The 20902-nt window shown below is 38.4% G+C and overlaps 1 protein-coding gene across 4 annotated transcripts in view; it reads right to left on the minus strand.

Annotated features, from left to right (window-relative positions):
- The window catches only part of TBC1D4 (TBC1 domain family member 4), a 208820-nt gene that overhangs the window by 45722 nt on the left and 142196 nt on the right, over positions 1-20902 (minus strand). For all 4 annotated transcript variants that reach the window (XM_038007739.2, XM_073014394.1, XM_073014393.1 and 1 more), the window contains exons 5-8: positions 20230-20362; positions 12618-12709; positions 12248-12358; positions 7416-7535 (exon numbers count right to left, since the gene is read on the minus strand). In XM_038007739.2, the coding sequence (XP_037863667.2) occupies positions 7416-7535; positions 12248-12358; positions 12618-12709; positions 20230-20362 (456 nt within the window). The remainder of the gene's footprint in view (positions 1-7415; positions 7536-12247; positions 12359-12617; positions 12710-20229; positions 20363-20902) is intronic.

The following is a 20902-nucleotide window of genomic DNA, read 5'->3' on the forward strand; positions in this document are numbered from 1 at the left end:
TTGCTCTACAAAGTTTCCTAGGATTTTCCTTCACTATCAACCTAGAAATTTCCTTTGACCCCCTCCTCTGTTGGAATTTCTGCTTGCTTGGTCCCATGTCTTCTCCTTTTTTAGTTTACTTCCTCATTTTGCAAAGGCGCATTCTCCAGGTGCTTTCTGAGAAAGGGAGAGTGGGAATTAAATTTTTTTTTAAATGTACATGCCCATAAGTGTCATTAGTCTATGCTTGCATTTCACTAATAGTTTGGCTGGATATTGTATATTGTAGTGGTTAGAAATTTTGCTTCCAAATATCTTAGAATTGCTCAAATGTCCTTTGGTTCAGAAGTCTAAAGCCATTGTGACTCTAGAGCCTGGGTGTCTGATCTGCTGCTTCTCTTTGGAACAGAATCTAAGTTTGCCCTTTGGCATTGTGAAATTTCACAACAACATGACTTAACATGACTTTTATGCAGTCACTCTGTTGGGCACTTTCTGAGTTCACTAAATCTGGAAACTCATGCTCTTTAGCTCTGATAAATTTTTAAAATTATTTCTTTAAAGAATTCCTTGCACGCATCTTTTCTTACTAGAACTCCTACTGTTTAGGTTCTGGACAGATCCTTTAATTTTTTACCTTGTTCTCCTATTTTCCTTTTCTTTGAATTTTGCTCCATTTTCTGAAAGGTTTTTTTCAACTCGAGTTTCCTAGCCTTCTCTTGAATTTTTCTTTTTACATCTACTATCAGAAAGTCTAACAGTTCTTTCTTCTTTTCAGATGACTATGTTTTATTTATGACATCCGACCTTGTTTCGTAAAGCAATATTTATTCTTATCTGATATATTACACCTTTATCTCCAATGGCTTACTATATAATAACTAAAACAATAATAAAATTAATAGCTGCACCTAATATTGTTGAATGCTTATCATGTGCCATATACTACGTTAAGCATTTTACAGTGCATTAGCTCACTTAATCCTCATACCAATTGTGAGGTCAATATGGTTATTTAGCCCATCTTCACAGATACAGAGACTGAAGTTCTGACAGATTACATTGCCCAAGTTTACACAGCTAGTTAAAAGAAAGGGCAGCAATTTTGACACAGGAAGCACAATTTTCAAGTGAAGCTCCTGAGCTGTTACTACTACATCCCTAAACTAAGACTCTGTGAAAAAGAGAATTACAAATAAAGCTAATTAGCCTACAGAGGTTACATGGAATTTTGTAAATGTCCTAGAACATCATCAAATTCTTTTCAGTTCTTCAGTTCTATGTTATAATTGGCATTCTTCCAATAATAAAAACTGTATTTGTGGCTAATAAATTATTGGATTAGTGTGTGTAGCCAAGAGGAAAATATAGTAAAGACAAGATTGCTTTCTGTTATTTTTAGCGCTACTTACATGCCCACCTGCCTGGTTATCTCAGACAGGTTATTTGGTCATAACAGACAAAGTAGTCAGATGGTATCAAACCATTCCTATTATTAGAAAAACAACTGAAATCACCTGTTTTACTCATAGTGGTGTTTTACCCACATATGCTTTTTTTGTGCACAAAGAAAAACAAAGTTACTTTAAAGTTATACTCTACCACTTCACACATTTCAACAAGTAAAGACAATGGACATTATTCTGAAGAAAGTAGAAAATGGGTACTATTTTCAAAATAACTTGCACTTTATATTAGTAAATATTGGCTTGGCATGGTGGCTCATGCCTGTAATCCTAGCACTTTAGGAAGCTGAGGTGGCAGGATTGCTTGACACCAGGAGTTCAAGACCAGCCTGGGCAACATGGTAAGACCCGGTCTCTAGAAAAAAACAAAAATAAAATTAGCCAGGCTTGGTGGTATGTGCCCGTGGTCCTAGCTACTTGGGAGGCTGAGGCAGGAAGACTGTTTGAGCCCAGGAGTTTGAGGCTGCAGTGAGCTATGATCACACCACTGCACTCCAGCCTGGGTGACAGAGCAAGACCCTATCTCAAAAAAATAAAATTTATATTAGTAAATATTTCTGTTTTGGAAAACAACTGGAAAAAAAAAAAAAAAGCAACAGATAGCCATTACATGATTCTGATTTTCACCTCTGAACAGACAGCTTTTTCTGTTGTACGACATTATGATTCGCTAATGCACGTGGTAGGGCCTTTCCCTTGGACCCGCTTTTTAGTGGTTAATGAGCTGAGCTTCTTGGCATTTAAAAAATGGATCCTATTTCATAAACAACTATAGTTAGCTAAATAAAATATTTTGACATTTAAAAATGGCAGCAATTATGAGCTAAACTCCAAAACTGGAGTGTGAATTTTCTACTATACAACTCAGCAGGAAAAAAAAAAAAAGACAAGTTTTAGAAGTACACAAAACCCCTTTTGCCCTTTTGCTATGTAACCTTTAATACAACATGGGGAGCTGCCAACCTGCCCAAAAAGTGCATTCTGTTGCACATGGTACAAGCAAGACCTTGTTACGTTGCAACATTTATGTCATTTGGCATCACTCTGGGAAACAAAAGCTATGGTATCCACCTTGATCAAAACAGATTGGTGGTGCCCTTGCTGAAAATGTCATTACAGCAATTGAAGGCATGCGAAAAAGACTTCAAAGTTGGCACTGCAAGTATTATGCAGGATGCCAAGGTACTAAATGGAGATAAAGAAAGTACCACCCTAAATACCCTTTGCCATTTTGTAAATGACAGAGCTTTTGAGCTTACCACTGAATATACTACCTCATATCTATGATGTGATATTTCCCTAACATACTAACATTTAATCCTCACAATTACATGAGGCAAGCGGATATTAATATATCTATTTCACAAATGGGAAAACTATGGCTTAGAAAAGGCAAATAATTCATCCAAGATCATAAATATAAAATTGGCTAGGGCCAGGTATTACATTCAGGTACCCTGACACCTACTTAAATGGTCTTCTCTGCTAAAATTTTCACTAAACACTGTGTTCAATTCAGGTAGCTGATGCTGTTTCTGATGCTGGTGCTTTAAGAATTACACTTACCTTAAGTGTAATTGCATCAGCATCACCTGGAGGGCTTGGTGAACCCCAAACTGCTGGACCCCACCCCCAGAGTTTCTGATTAAGTAGGTCTGGAGTAAGGACCAGGATTTTACTAATTTATAAATTTTGAAGGAAAAAGGCATAAATATTTTATGAAATTTGTGTTGGCATACTTCTGACAAATCTCCTAGATGTTCTTTTCTGAGATTCCGTTTTCCACTAATAAAATAATGGCATTCACAATCGATCATGCTTGCTGCAGGGCTTCTGTTAAAGTTAAAAGTATCTCTATCATTAAGAGAAATAACTAGAAAAGTATTTTGAGCCATAACAAAGAAACAAAGCAAGGAACGCCACATATCAGAAGTTACTATGTCCTAATGCTCTATTGCACAAACATGGAAAGAATCAAAATGTATCCAACTATTTAAACATATTCTTATAATGCTATTAAGGTTAAACAGGTGGAAATAATGTTTTTTAAAAAAATACGCATTTGCAAATAGAGTTTAATGGTTAATTCAAAGTTCTTCTCAAAGTCTAAGAATTTATATCACTAATTTGCCTCTTTAAAAGCACTGAGAGATCACTAAGGAAGACACTTATACACTGAAGGTGAAATTTTATTTGTATATTAACATAAAGGTCAAGAGACTTAAAAAAGTCATCAAGGGTACATTTTGAAACTTTGTTCATAGGAGTTAAAACACCTACCACCCAACCAGTCCTACTACTTGGTTTTCACAGGCAGTGTGCTGGGTACAGAAAAGAGCCCTTATTGATGATCCTACAATGGCAGTGTTTCTGATCCATTAATAACCTGAGCTATTTATTAACACATGAAAACAGCAAGCAGAAAAAATAAATTTAAAAAAACACCCTCGGGGCTTTGTGAGGTATGTGTGATAAGCAGGTTTAAAACGATCACTTTGTTTCTCTTTTTTCATTTTGAAGCAATCTCAAATGTGAAGGCAAGTTATAAGTGTAGTACAAAAATGTTTTTTCCCACAACCATTTTCACATAAGTTGCCAATATAAAGCTCCATCATCCTGAAATACTTTACTGTGTGTTTTCTATAAACAAGGACATTCTCCAATATAACTAAAATACAACTTTCAAAACCAGGATACTGACATTGATGCAGTATAATACTATTGAATCTTCAGACTTCACTCCAATTGCATTGGTTGTCCCAATAATGGCTTTCAGGGCAAAAGGATTTGATTCACAATCTCCCATTCCACTTAGTTTTTGTGTTTCTTTAGGGTCCTTCAGTCTGGAGATATTCTTAACCTGTTCTTGACTTTCTTGAAGATAACAGGCTTGTTATTTTGTAGACTCCACCTCAATGTGGGTTTGTTGACATTTCCCCATGATTAGATTCAGGCACTGCCCTATTTGTCATGAATACCACAGAAGTAGTTCTGTTTCTTTATATCAGGTGGCACAGGGCTGCAATTTGCCCCACTGCTGATGATGTTCAATTTGATCACTTGGTGGTGTCTGCCAGCCTTCTTCATCGTAAAGTTATTTTCCCATTAGTAATTAATAAATATTAATTACATACAGCAAATATCTTCTTTATGATCAAACTTTCAATATACTCATTTATTTTTTGTATCAGAAAACAGTTTCCCATTTTATGCAGTAAGTTAGATTATCTGTGGCTATCATTTATGTCAATGGTCGTATTGTCTCAGTGGGAGCCCTTTCAAGGTTTTTATGTCCTTATGACCCATCACCATTTTTCTTCGAACATTTTCCTGCTATCTAGAACACCAAGATGTTCTGGGCTCATCTTGTACTTTTCCTACAGTCCTGAAATTAGCCATGTTTCTCAGAATCTTGGTTCTGTCTAGTAGAACACATACATATATACTTATGTTTATATTTACATATTTTTATATTTGCATATATATTTCTATATGATTGTATGTTTATATTTAATGTATATAAATATCATGATTTTATATTGATACCTCCAAGTTTCGTTTTTGTGATTTTTTTATTTCCACAGGTTACTGGGGGAACAGGTGGGTTTTTTTGTTTGTTTGTTTGTTTGTTTGTTTTAGAAAGGGTCTCACTCTGTCTCCCAGGCTGGAGTGCAGTGGCATGATCTCAGCTCACTGCAACCCCTGCCTCCTCAGTTCAAGTGATTCTCATGCCTCAGCCTCCTGAATAGCTGGGATTACAGGCACGCAACACCATGCCCGGCTCATTTTTTTGTATTTTTAGTAGAGACGGGGTTTTATCATGTTGGCCAGGAGGGAACAGGTGGTATTTGGTTACATGAGTAAGTTCTTTAGTGTGATACCTCCAAGTTGAATCCAATGCAGGGTTCATTCTAATTTCTACCCTTTTCGTATTAGTAATTTCTTTTTCCCTGGATTCCACTCTCCTTAAGACATTTACTTACTTCACCTATCCCTGTGTGTATATAACCCATCTCCACAATGACCACTGCACAGACACTGTCCTCATCCCACTCAGGCTGTGCCACTCCATGCTGGGGCTGCCATCCCATCACATGCACATCCTCAGCCTGCTCAGGCACTCATCCGTGTGAATGCCCGCTCCCCTCCACTGTGATCTGACACCTGCACTGGGCCTTCCTTCTGCCAGTATGCTGCCTCCTGCGACCTCCCAAACCAGGTTCCCCTTCTCTGCGGATTCCCTCATCACTGCAAGAGGCTCCTACGCCCTGCATCGAGCCACCCCCACATTCCACACCCCATATGGACAGTCTCCCTGCTCTGAGCCACCATGGGTCCCCCATGCCACAGCCCAAAACACCCACGTAGGTTGACCTCACCTAATAGCTCTAAGGCAGAATTGTTCAGGAAGAGGAAAATAAAGTTGAAGGGGAACCCTTTTACTTATTTTAAAATGGAATATATATACTTACTAAATGGAATATATAAATTTCCATTAATTTATACTTTTTTTCAGCACTTAGCCTCTAAGTTTCTAAGAATGAGTGATATGGTTTGGATCTGTGTCCCTGCCCAAATCTCATGTCAGATTGTAATTTCCAATGTTGGAGGTGGGGCCTGGTGGGAGGTGACTGGATCACGGGGGATGGATTTCTTAGGAATGGTTTAGCACCATCGCCTTGGTGCGGTTCTCATGATAGTGAGTTCTCATGAGATCTGGTTGTTTAAAAGTGTTCAGCACCTCCTCATTCTCTCTCTCTTGTTAATGCTCCCACCATGTGAGATGTCTTGCTCCCCCTTTGCCTTCCACCATGATTGGAAGCTTCCTGAGGCCTCTCCGGAAGCAGAAGCCGCTATGCTTCCCATATAACCCGCAGAACTGTGAGCCAATTAAACCCCTTTTCTTTAAAAATTACCCAGTTTCAGATATTTCTTTATAGTAATGCAAGAATGAACTAATACAATGGGCAAAAAAAAATGTCTTTATAACTTTCTATGGGAAATGATTTTTAAAGTTCTTACAGTATTGAGCATCAATATTCTATTTCCCCTTTTCTATACATATGTATTTCTACTACTAAATCTCTATTGCTCAAATTCACATAAAGTCCCCAGAATAAATCTCAATCTGAGAAGGAAATTTATTTTGAAAGGTCATTTTGGGCTGGGCATGGTGGCTCACGCCTGTAATCCCAATACTTTGGGAGGCCGAGGCGGGCAGATCACAAGGTCAAGAGATCAAGACCATCCTGGTCAACATGGTGAAACCCCATCTCTATTAAAAATATAAAAATTAGCCGGGAGTGGTGGTGCGCACCTGTAGTCTCAGTTACTCAGGAGGCAGAGGCAAGAGAATCACTTGAACCCAGGAGGTGGAAGTTGCAGTGAGCCAAGATCGTGCCACTGTACTCCAGGCTGGTGACAGAGCAAGGCTCTGTGTCAAAGAAAAGGAAAAAAAAAAAAAAAAAAGATCATTTTGAGCTGGGCACGGTGGCTCTCATAATGCTAGCACTTTGGGAGGCCAAGGCAGGTGGATCACTTGAGGTCAGGAGTTCGAGAACAGCATGACCGACATGGTGAAAACCTGTCTCCACTAAAAGTACAAAAATTAGCCAGGCATGGTGGTGTATGTCTGTAATCTCTGCTACTTGAGAGGCTGAGGCAGGAAATCTCTGCTACTCGAGAGGCTGAGGCAGGAGAATTGCTTGAACCCAGGAGGCAGAGGTTGCAGTGAGCTGAGATCTCACCACTGCACACCAACTTGGGTGACAAGAGTGAAACTCCATCTCAAAAAAACAAAACAAAACAAAACAAAAAAACAAAAAAAAGAACACTTTGTTAACTAATTTTTAAAAGTTATCTTAGGCTTTTTTTTTTTTTCTAAGGAAATCTGTGAACCTGTTGAGACTGAAGCTAAACTATTAGAAAACACAGATGTGCATACTTAAAAGACCATCAGTGCAATCTTACCCTCGAGAAGATATTTTCCAGGGAGCTAGTTAAGGATCTCTTAGCTTTATTTTTCAGAATGTCAAGTTTGAACCTTCCACTGCTTGTTGCATTTTCTGGGATTGTACTATTTGAAATAGTCTAAAAAAAGAAAAACAGATACATTTTAGTTTGGAAATACTCAAGGTTAAACAGACTTTAATTATAGGCTTAAGACTAAGCTATTAAAAATCACAAGAATTCTTCAGTAGCTCTATTATTAAGTAATAATTTAAGTCCCACACTGTGAACACAATGATTATAAGGAAGGGGGTTTAATTTTTCATATTGTATGTAATAAAAAGACAGATGTAAAGTATTTCCTTCATGCCTTTCCTTTCCATGAATACATTCCTGCTGCATTTAGCAAAAAATTATACTTGAGACGTCAATTTTTACTGCTGCTACTCTGATTAACATCTATAACCATCCCTTCCAAGATAGATATTTTATATCCAAATTACCAAGGAAAACACAGAACACAAGTTCCAAAGAACAAAGCATTTTCCAGACAAAACTGGATTCTGCTAATGCCTCTGTTATAATTCCATTTTCATTTGTGAGTGGGTCATTTATCTCTTAGATCACAAGTATAGAACCAAACTGTGTGAGAATCTACGATGTGTCCACTATATTAGGTTCTCTATGTATTTTATCCATTGAAGTAAGCAGCTACATGGTCCTTAGCAGCAAAAATCTTTCAAGCAAGAAACCTTATGATTTGCTTGGGGAGGGAACAGCAACACAAAGCACATATAAGGATCAAATACGAAAGTAGGAAGATTGGCTGTGGGTCTAAACACGAAGAAAAGAATACAGAGGATTCAGACAGGCAGGAAGAAAGGGATGAAGACTTCCCCAGAACTGGGGATAGTTGTTGGCAAAATCCTAAAAGGTGGATTGCTTAAGGGAGAGAAAGTCAGTGCATGTATTTAGTTAAAATATTACTTGCCATTACTTTTAATGGCAAAAACTGCAATTACGTCTGCACCCGCCTAATAGAAGGGAACAGTAAAAGGTAACATGAGAAAGTCAGGCTGGAAAACAAAACCTTGAATGTTCTTAAGTGCCAGATAAATATGAAAAACTAGTAATCCAAATTTATAAGCTGAGGGAAATCCCTGTGAATGTAATGTTTTAGGGACAGTTATCTAAAAGGAGTGTTCAAAAACACACCTAAAAGACAGGAAAATCAGACTGAAAGATCAAACTGAACTTGAGGCTTCAGCACAGTCTATGTAGGAGGCAATAAGGGCCCACACTAGCACTAGATTCATCAAATCAGTTAAGAAGTTACAGATGCAAGAAAGGCCCCACCAAGGAAGGAACGGAGAAAAAACAATGGGTATAGATGTGGGCTGGACAGGGTGCAGGGTGTATAAAGCACTGGGATCACTCATTATTCTAAGGCTTCCAGATAAACAAATGTGACAAAAATAGAAAAACCATATGGGCACTTAGCAAATATCTGACACACAGTAACTGCTCAGTAAATACCAGTTGAATAAATGGAAGGAAATGAAGGAAAGGAGAGCGTGATGGAGGCAGAAACTTAGCTACGAGCAAGAAAACATTAACATGTTAAAATCTCCTCCTATACGATCATTTCTTTGTGATTTATCCATCACAAAAAAATGCACATCTCGTGTACATCCTCCTTTAACTTCAGGTCCACATCAAAGCTCATGTCTTCCATATTTATATTCAAATTCCTCAATAGGCACCAAATGTATCAACCTCCATACTTACCACCTCAAATTCCTCTATGGGCACCAAATCCATTTTTCTAATTGAATCTCAAACACATTTCCACATTGAACTCTTATTTTTTATTCTCATCCACTGCCCCACTCTCGTCTGCTTTCTGTATTTCCAGGCTCCGTTTCATCAAATTTTCCCACATGGGAAACCATGACGTTGTTCACAGCAACTCCCTCTCCCTTCCTTTACAGATTCTTCCAGTCAGTCACTACATCCTAAAGATTATGCCGCCTAAATAGCTCTTCACTCAGTTCCTTCCTCACTTCTCTAGGGCTCTAGCTTGGTCTCTCTCCTGAGTTAAATAAATGCTTCAAGACAGAATTATTCAAGCTATTTATGTACCAATGCTACCTCTAACTTGTGCATACATCATTATACCAATCACATCATAGTTTAATGTATTTGGTTTCATGTTGTTTTCTCCTCCTAAACAGTTAAGATGGCAGGACAGGGTCACCATTATTCATCACTGTTTCCTAGTACACAGTCTGTACTCAATAAAGATTTCTGCAATAATTAAATCACTTATCACATATTCTATTAAAACATTCTCCCAACTGGAGAATATGACTTAGTCCTAACCCCCTCACCCAGCAACCTCCCCAACAAATAAATCTACCATCAGAAGAACAGCAGAATTTTCTCTTTGTGGTGCAAATCTGATCTTCTCACTCCCTTACTTCAAATCCTTCCATGACAAAGTCAGGCCTGCCAGTAACTTAAGGCCCTTCCTCATCTCATTCTGCCTATCATCCCAGCCTTGTTTCCCCCACCAACCCCCAAGCATGACCTCAAAACCAGCACCTAATTCCAGTGCCTGCATGGAGTAAGTTTGGGCACACCACTACATAACTTTATGCTCAACCTTCCTCCCTCCCTCCCTCCCTTTCTTTTTTTTTGAGACAGAGTCTCACTGTCATCTGGGGAGTACAGTGGTATGATGTCAGCTCACTGCAACCTCTGCCTCCCAGGTTCACGTGATTCTCCCGCCTCAGCCTCCTGAGTAGCTAGGATTACAGGTGCCCACCACCACACTGGCTAATTTTTTTTGTATTTTTAGTAGAGACGGGATTTCACTATATTGGCCAGACTCTCGAACTCCCAACCTCACGATCTGCCCGCCTCAGCCTCCTGAAGTGCTGGGATTATAGGTGTGAGCCACTGCGCCCAGCCCAAAAGTACAGTTCCTCAACCGTTCTGACAGCTAAGTTTATCTCTCCTAAAATTCCAGCTCCCCCAAGTGTCCTTCCTCTTGAATCTCCTCTTCTCTTACTCTCCACTCCAGCTCCAAAGCAAAGACATAGCTACTTTTGTGCTCACTACAGATGCTTTTTTTTTTTTTTGGTCATTGAGTCGGAGTTCTTTATATATTCTGAATAGTAAACCCTCATTACATAAGTGGTTTGTAGGTATTTTCTCCCACTCTGTGAGGGTGTTTTTTCATACTCTTGACAGTGTGCTTTAATATACACATGTTTTTAACTTTCCATGGTGTATATGTATCACATTTTCTTTATCCAGCCTATCACTGATGGGCATTTAGGTTGATTCCATGTCTTTGCTATTGTGAATAGTGCTGCTAAAATCTGCACAACAAACTCCCATGACAGTTGATACAGTAAAAGCATTTGACAAAGTCCAATACCCTCTCATGATAAAAATACTTGAACTAGGAATAGAAGAAAAATTCCTCACAGTGATAAAGGCCATATACAAAAAAAACTCACATCTAACATCATACTCAATGGCAAAAGAATGAAGTTGGACCTCACCTTATACCCAATACAAAACTTAACTTAAAATTGATACAGATTCTTTTTGTTTTTTGTTTTTTTTTTTCTTTTTGTGGAGAACGGGGTCTCGCTATATTACCCAGGCAGGTCTCGAACTCCTGGGCTCAAGCTATCCTCCCGCCTCTGCCTCCCTGAGAGCTGGGATTACAGGCGTGAGCCACCGCGCCAGACCAGATTCTTTTTTTAAGCCACTTATTGAATATTTTCTATGTATCTATTGATCTGTTTGCATTCCCCTTTCAAATATTTGAGCTGTTCTCTGGAGGGCACATGATTCATTCATCAGTTTTTTTTGTCACCCTTTTCCATCACATAGTGTAACCCATAGAAAGTTCTCAAGAAATGCTTTTCTGTGACTAAAGGACTGTGTACAAACGATATGTGATTTGTTCTGAATATAGTGAAATAAAGACACAACCTGAATTAGTGTTATCAAGACTAAATATTTCATTATCCCCTTTGATGTTACTGCTGGTAGTCCTGCTTCTTCTATATGCAGCAGAGGATAAATTCTAAACCACATGCACAAAAATACCAACCCTCAGTTTGCAGCTAGGGTATCATTTACACGATATTACCACTGTTTCACCATTTGGGCTATCTCCACTTTGGATGAAATAAAATGTTCATATGAATTGGAAATAAAATAATAGATTAATATAACTAAAAATAATGTACGTTCATTCTAAATCATGAACATGTACTATTAATGCTTTTTTTAAACCAAAACCCACAAATTCTTTTACATTTTAAGACCATTATTAGTTAGCTCAATGTGTCAGTGCCTGCTAAAATTCCCTATAAAACGGCCGGGCACAGTGGCTCATGCCTGTAATCCCAGCAGTTTGGGAGGCTGAGGCAGGCAGATCACCTGAAGTTGGGAGTTCAAGAGCAGGCTGACCAACATGGAGAAACCCTGTCTCTACCAAAAATACAAAATTAGCTGGGTGTGGTGGCGCATGCCTGTAGTCCCAGCTACCGGGGAAGATGAGGCAGGAGAATCACCTGAATGTGGGAGGCGGAGTTTGCGGTGAGCCGAGATAGTGCCATTGCACTCCAGCCTGGGCAATAAGAGTGAAACTCTGTCTTAAAAAAAACAAAAAAAGTCCTTATAAAACTACCAAAATGCCGGGGGGGGGGGGGTGTCACAGGAAACTCTGATAAGACTTTAGCCCTAAAGAACCTGACAGTACAAATGGAAGAATTAAGAAAATCCATAAACAACAACAAAAGTCAGCGAAGGAGGAAATATCTTCTCACCGAAGGGCCTTCCCCAATGTGCACGTGTGTCTTCTGCTTGGCCTCACACATCTGCCTCAGGTGTAAGATCACAAGTTCATTTTCTTCCTGGTCACTGCCTGGCTTCATTTTCTGTTCAACAGACAAACCAAAAGAACACTATGGCAACACAGCTTCTCTCCTTTCATTCCGTCTGGCAGACAAACGTAAACAAAGCTAAGAGTTTTAACTTAGCTCAGAAGCAAAAATACAACGGCATTCTATACTACCCAATAGTACTCTAGGTCATGCATCTTTAACTCTTGGCAGCAGAATGAAAACAGGAATGCATAAAACAGGATTCAATTCTCATTCCTTATGTCTTATTTATGAGACCTACAAATAATGTTACCTGAACTCTTTCAAAGATGTCAGCTTGCTCATTATCTGTCAGTGATGAGAGATGCCTCTGTATTACCAGCTTGGCTCTTGGGGGGTAGAGACCTAAGGAAAATGATAAGGGAAGGTATTAAACAGAGATCCAGCAGCAGAGATCCAGGGGCAGATAATGCATTACACTTCACCTCTTCCCAAGCAGGCTCTGAACTTAAAATCTTTTCAAGGAGACGTGTTCCTGCCTACAAGAAACCTTGGATCATTGAAATGACTGAAACTAAATGAAAAACCTCTCTACCAAAATCAACAGCCCCAGTAATGATCTTGGCATTAAAATTACTAACAACGGGCCAGGTGCAGTGGCTCGCACCTGTAATCCCAACACTTGGGGAGGTGGAGAAGAGTTTTCAGAAACTTTTCCTCTAGTTCTAATTCAGTACTGCAGTGGTTTAAAACAGGTCTGGTGAGAGTGTGGCCACAGTATGGCAGCACTGTGTACATTCTGACAAGCATGAAGCAAATTCTAGTTCTTTTAAACCCCGTCTCTACTAAAAATATCAAAATTAGCCAGCCATGGTGGCAGCAGCCTGTAATCCCAGCTACTCAGGAGGCTGAGGCAGGAGACTCGCTTGAACCCGGGAGGTGGAGGTTGCAGTGAGCCAAGATCGAGCCACTGCACTCCAGCCTGGGCAACAAAGTGAAACTCCATCTCAAAAAAACAACAACAAAAATTACTAACAATGAATTTCTAAGCAATACCAAGCACAACCAGAAACCACGTTACACTAACAGCCACAGTAGAAACTCACAGACGATTTAACATTAACCTAAGACCTCACATGGAAATAACAGCTAAAGACTAGCCTTGGCCAAAAATGTTAAGCTTACAACTTGACATTTAAAGAAGAAAGAACAAGTAATAACTTTAAAAGGCAAGACTACAGCTTAGCCAGAGATCTCTTCCCCGATGCAGCTCTTGTTCTGTGAGAATAAAGTTTTAAGGATAGCATTAGCATTTAGTGAACTTGCAATGCTATTATTTTATCAAGAAATGATTTACTTCTTTATATCATGATATTCATAAACCTATCCCATTCTTACATATATTTATATTAAGTCCTTGGAAAATCTTTTTTCATGAAAAGATTGTTTTTAAATTTTTTTTAAAAAAAGAAAATTTAATTCATATTGCAGTAATTCAACAGACCATCCATTTTTAAAGAATAGATTTCTCTTCCTTCATTTCTTCAAAAGAAGATTCAGAGAAAAAGAGATTTTCATGACAGTTAGGTTCCACTTAGAGTATTGCTACTATATTTTGATTATGAAGAGAATATCTGGGTATATATAATATTTAATAAACGTTATAGGTAGGCCGGCATTTTAAAATCATTACAAGGCTGCCTTTGCTATCTTTCTCAGTTTATAACTAAATACATTACATGATGTTATGACTTAATTTGAATGTTTTCCATGTATTCTTTGTGTTTATTTACAAAGAATAAGACAAAGTAATTGGCCAAAAATACTTATAATTTGTTCTGCTAAGTCGCATCACAGAATTTTAAAATAATGTATTAGTCTATAAGCACATTGTGCATTTTTCTCATTGTATTCATTTCTAAGAAAATATGAGGTGCCAGGCAACTGAAGTAAACTGATTTAATAGATTTGAGCTACTTTTTAAAATTAAATAACTAACAAGATCTCTACAGACAGTATACAGGAGGATCACCTGAAAATACACATTGTTTTAAAAGATCTAGAATTCACTTCACACTTGCCAGAATGCATACAGTACTGCCATCCTGCAGCCACACAGCCACCAGGCATGCTTTAAACCACTGTGCAGTACTGAATGAGAACTAGAGGAAAAGTTTCCAAAAACTCCGCTCCACATTTCTTTGTGCAATGTACAGCAAAATTCGGTGCATGTCTTGGTGATCACAGACAGAAAACTAAATTCATTTTGATGGTATGACGGCACTCACTATCACAGTTTTATTTTATTTTATTTTATTTATTTGAGTTGGATTTTCGCTCTTATTACCCAGGCTGGAGTGCAATGGCGCCATCTCGGCTCACCGCAACCTCCGCCTCCAGGTTCAAGCAATTCTCCTACCTCAGCCTCATGAGTAGCTGGGATTACTGGTATGCATCAGCATGCCCAGCTACTTTTGTATTTTTAGTAAAGACGGTGTTTCCCCACGTTGGTCAGGCTGGTCTCCAACTCCCGACCTCAGGTGATCGGCCCGCCTCGGCCTCCCAAAGTGCTGGGATTAAAGGCACGAACCACAGCGCCCGGCTTTATTTTTTAATTTTATTTTACTTTATTTTATCTTATCTTATCTTATCTTATCTTATTTTTTGAGACAGAGTTTCACTCTTGTCACCCAGGCTGGAGTACAACCGCACGATCTCAGTTCACTGCAACCTCTGCCTCCTGGGTTCAAGTGATTCTCGTGCCTCAGCCTCCCAAGCAGCTGGGATTACAGGTGCCCACTACCATGCCCAGCTAATATTTGTATTTTTAGTAGACACAGAGTTTCATCATTTTGGCCAGGCTGGACCTGAACTCCTGACCTCAGGTCATCCACCTGCCTCGGCCTCCCAAAGTGCTGGGATTACAGGCATTAGCCACTGCACCTGGCCGCTATCACAATTTATTATTTGCCGGGAGAGTCTCCTTCAGAGGCTTAGACAATGTATTATAATGATTCACATGATTGTTTTTGTTTTGTTTCCTGTTGTTTATTACTCAAGTGACTTAACATGGAAGACAAAAGATTGAAAAGAGGAAAAGAAAAATGAAGGTAGTTATTTGAAGTATGTAACTAGGAAGTTTCTTAGTCCTCTGTTTTAGTCAAAGAATTGGAATTGGCTGGAGTTTGTTTCTTTCAAACTATACATGCTCTTCCATGAATCTGATTGGCTGATTGGACTTCCTTCCTCCCAGCAGCTGGAATCACTGACTAGTGAATTACTGATATTGAAAGCATGTATACTATCCACTATGCATGTTAATGTAGGAAACCAACATTAGGATAATCGCTCTATCTCCATGATACTCAGCATCACTTTTCAGGTTCACATTCTGAGGTTTGGTCCTTGGGAAACAGTGTTCCCCTTCGATGTCACCCCCTCAATTCACTTTGGTCCACAGAGATGGCTGACTCTGTTCCTCCTGGGATAAACAGTAAGAGTGAACACAAGGACAGACGATGAAGGTTCACATACACATACTTATCTACTCTATTTTTATCTTATTTTTGTCATTAAAAATAGAACTCAATGCAGTCAAATGTATTGACCAGAATACTCCAATTCTGAATGAGCAAAATAAAATACTATTATATGGTACTTTAAAATATCTTTCTCACTAACGATACTTTTATTAATTTGTTTATCTAAATGTGATCCTTCTTCCAGCTCTGTACTTTGTACCTAAGCATAAAACAAACTTAGAATTCACAGTTATCTTACTTAGATGAAAGTAACTCTTCGGAAAACGCACAGATACCAGAAGGCTTCCAGGCCCTGAGGGTCCCTGCCTTTGGATACTCTCTTAGACAGAAGGTATCAAGGTGCTTTGGAAACCAATTGTGCAAGTTCAAATCCTGGCTCTGCCCCTTCCAAGCAACGTGAATACAGCAGTTATTACCCCACTATGGGTCTCAGTGTCTCAGTTGCTTCCTGTGTAAATGAGATTCCATTTTTTCATATGGATGGAATGGGCTAATACACGTGAAACACAATAGTGCCTCACACATGGAGAGGCCTACAGAGGATCTGCCTTATTGTTTCTACTTTTGTTCTCACTCTTAACATCAGAGTACTGTGCTGTCTTACTGCTATCTTTCCCCAACATAAAAAGCAGGAAGGAACAAATCCTATCAGACAGTGTGATCGAAGGCCTTAGGAAAACAACCCCAAGTGACTCACAAGTGCTTCTTTTCACTCCCTTCAGATACATGCATGCCCTGCAGTGCATAAAGCTCAAGTATCAGAGTCCCTTTGAGATTTTGGGAAGGGCCCTAATAATTCTGAATTCATAATTGTTTATTATTTTTCTTTTTTCTTTAAAAAGGTATCTAAAACTGGCCGGGCACGGTGGCTCATGCCTGTAATCCTAGCACTTTGGGAGGCCAAGGCAGGCAGATTGCCTGAGCTCAGGAGTTTGAGACCAGCCTGGGCAACATGGTGAAACTCCATCTCTATGAAAATACAAAAAAAAAAAAAGATATCTAAAACTATAAAAACATCAGGCTCCAGAAAATGAACATCCAGCTGTATATCTACACAGAGTCCTTTGTGTAAGTGATAGCTCCCCTATAGGTTTAGAGCCAGCTTCTGACAAAGACTGACTACTTTTATGAGAACTTAAAACTTCTGTTTTGTAATAGAAAATATATTTTAAAACACACCTAGAGTCTGTTAAAATAATTTTAAAAACAGAAATATAAAGTTGTTTCTTCACTCCTATGTTTATAACTTTGCCTATATAGAACTAATTTATTTTACAGTGTATGGTTTGAAAAATAAAATTTAAGAAGGAAAATATTACTTATAAACAACGGGGTAAGGAATATTTGGAAACTCTCTGCAACTCTTCTGTAAATCTAAAAGTAGATCAAAGTTTTGTGTTTTTTCATATACTAAGTTCTGGGATACATGTGCAGAATATGCAGGTGTGTTACAAAGGTATACATCGTGCCATGGTGGTTTGCTGCACGATCAACCCGTCATCTACATTAGGTATTTCTCCTAATGCTATCCCTCCCCTAGACCCCCACTCCTCAACAGGCCCCAGCATGTGATGTTCCCCTCCCTGTGTCTGTGTGTTCTCAATGTTCAGTTCCCACTTATGAGTGAGAACATGCAGTGTTTGGTTTTCTGTTCCTGTGTTAGTTTGCCGAGAATGATGGTTTCCAGCCTCATCCATGTCCCTGCAAAGGACATGAACTCATCCTTTTTTATGGTTGCATAGTATTCCATGGTGTATATGTGCTGTTTTTGTTTTATCTGGTCTATCATTGATGGACATTTGGGTTGGTTCCAAGTCTTTGCTAGTGTGGATAGTGCTGCAACAAACATACGTGTGCATGTGTTTTTAGAACAGAATGATTTATAATCCTTTGGGTATATACCCAGTAATGGGATGGCTGGGTCAAATGGTATTTCTGGCTCTAGATCCTTGAGGAATTGCCACACTGTCTTTCTGAAAGTGACAGAGTGTAGATCAAAGTTTTTGAAAAAAAATTTACGGCATTATACTATGTTTTTTCCATATATACAAATATATGCTGTACATGTTGTTAAGCAAATTATTTTTTCACTCAACAATACAATTTTAAGATGCATCCATGTTGACATATAGTTCCAATTCATTCCTATTAATTGCTTCATTATGTGAATATACTACTAATTATCCCATTGATCGACATCTAGATCATTTCCAATTTTCCATCATTTACAAATAACAAAACCTTTTAAATGTCACCTTCTGTACTTTTATATAAGAGTTTTTCTTATCAAGCCATGGAACTTCTAGATAACAGAGTATGTGCAATGTTAGGTTAATGAGTTTATATTAACCGTCCCCCCAAAATGGCTGTAGCAATCTCCACTCCCATCAGTATTACACAAACGTATTACACAACCATACAATTTCTCCAACAGTTAACCTGATGAGTATCTTATTGTTTCCATTTTCATTTCTCTGACATCCAGTAAGGTTCAGCATCCTTACATTTCCATTCTTGGAACTTTTAATTTCCTTTTCTGAGAAGTATTTTTCAGTATCACTTATACAATTTCCTACTGTGTGGTTTAATCTTTTTCTTATAGGTTAAAGTTCTTACAAATTCTGGATTCCAATCTGCTATCTCCTTGTTTGTTACTGGTCATATAACTCCCAAACATTTACTGTTATGTAAACACTTTAAATTTTCATAAAGTCAAATATGTCAGTGTCTTCTTCTGATTGTTCTTGAATTTCTGTGTCTTAATAAATCTCCCTTCAAGAAATAAGAATAATCTTCTTGTTTTCTTTTAATAGTTTTAATATTTTGTTTGTTTACACTGAGGACTTTGATCCGTCTAGCATGTATTACTAAGCAGGATGAATATACGCAATCTTTGCCCTTTTGGATGGCTAATTGATCCAACACCATCTCCTGAGTAACTGGCACTCCCCGACACACAGATTTACATGCTTCCTTTACCACACAGCTAAGAATGTTCCATTTTTGTAAATGCTTTATGTGTTTGAAAATAATGTACATTCTGCAAAATTATAATTCTAATTGTTTAAGCCTATTACATTGAAATAGTCTTTGGCTGGGCACAGTGGCTTATGCTTGTAATCCCAGCACTTTGGGAGGCCAAGGCAGGAGGATTGCTTGAGACCAAGAATTTGATACCAGGCTGGGCAACATAGTGAGACCCCATCTCTACAAAAAATTTTTTTAAAAACTAGCCAGGTGTGGTGGCACACACCTGTAGTCCCAATTACTTGGAAGGCTGAGGCAGGAGGATTGCTTGAAGCTGGCAGGTAGAGGCTGCAGTGAGTCGTAATCACATCACTGTACTCCAGCCTGGGCAAGAGAGCAAGGCTGTGCCTCAAAACAAACAAACAAACAACCAAAAAAAAAAAAAAAAAAAAAAAAAAAAAAACCTGTGTTTGATCATACAGTTGTGTAAATATTCAATGAATACTGTTATTCATCATTGATTCTGCCCTGTGCCTATGATTCTGCTGCCTACTGAACAGAAATCGTGATGTGCATTTACAATGTCTAGACCAATCTCTGCTATGTTTATTAATAACTTGCACTCTTCCCATGTATTATAACACCTGTCATAATGAATTGCATTTATTTGCTAATATACCTGTATCCCACTCTAGACTGTAAGTTTCTTGGGATTAGTCCATGTCTCAGTCATTTCTGTATCTCCCAGTGCCTAGCACATTGCCTGGTCCAGAGTAGACATTTCACTAGTGTTTATTAAATTGTGTTTTTTGTCTTGTATAGTAGTTTTCAAGCTTTTTCATGTTGTTGTTAGTAAGAGATAATGAAATGAAAAGGAAGTTGAGTCATAGGATCATCTCTTTCTCATGCCCTTCACTCCTTCTCAGAACACATTTTTTAAAAAACTGCTTTATATTATCACTTCTATTATCTTTGTCATTGACAAATGTCCTTCAAAAGCCAAGCAGGCTTCATTAAAGTTCTACATTTTTAGAACAGGAACTCATCATCAAATAAGGGAGAAAAGGGGAAATATTAAATAATCACTTGACATTCTGTGATGGTTTTGTCTCTCTTCATTCATTCAGCAAATATTTGGTCAGTTCCCACCATGTACTTAGCAGTCTTAAAAACTGTGGGAAATACAAATACCTTCTTGAGTTTGCCTTTAGAAATGAGAGAGAGAGACAGAGAGAGAGTGTGTGTGAAGCACCTAGCAGAGATTGACAGCACACTCATTTGAGTGAACATGAGAAATGATTCTTTGGGTCCTTGTTTCATATTGAAACAAAGAACTATTCAATGACAACAAGGACTTTCTCATTTCCCAAGTGCCAAAGCAAACTTCTCTTTTGCCAAGGCCACATAAAACTGTACCTTCGATCCTTTCACAGAGCTTATGCAAAGAGTGCATCGGGCAGGCCTCGCACAGTTTAATCTGCGTCTTGGCACTCTGCAGGGCAGCCGCCGTACTGAAGGCCTGTTTCAGAGTCAGCATTACCTCATCAACCTAGAGGAAGAAACAAAACTCAGGTCTACAAAAGTTGGCTTGCATGGCAACATTCAAAATTCAACAGCAATGTGAGCCTGTGTTGATGCTGATGAAATAATAAATAATAGAATTTTGATGACTAGAGAGCTAGCCGAGAGAAAGTACTAAGTCTTGGAGTTAGACGTTTCATACATATAATTGAAAGCTGGATGAAGTAAGATTATTTCAATGTGTGTAATATAATACTGCTCTGTTAATTTAAATTTAATGCTATTTCCAAATCGCATTGAGGGCTATGCCATCAGAGAGTTTAATTGGCTAATCCTTCTGTTTAATTATACGGCTTATCAGATAAAGATTCTTTTGTAGTTTTGTCTGCCACTTATATGAAACAACAAAATAGGTCCAATATTCACTTTGTTAATAGGTATCCTATGCACTTTACTCTTCTAGATTACTTTTAGTGTAAAAGCAAACAAAAAGTGTTAAGTACAGTTCTGGATAAAAATGAGTTCCATTTAAACAAGGGTGGGGAAAGTCTGTAAACAATGCTGGCTT

The sequence above is a fragment of the Chlorocebus sabaeus genome, chromosome 3 (genome assembly GCF_047675955.1).
Source record: "Chlorocebus sabaeus isolate Y175 chromosome 3, mChlSab1.0.hap1, whole genome shotgun sequence".
NCBI lineage: Eukaryota > Metazoa > Chordata > Mammalia > Primates > Cercopithecidae > Chlorocebus > Chlorocebus sabaeus.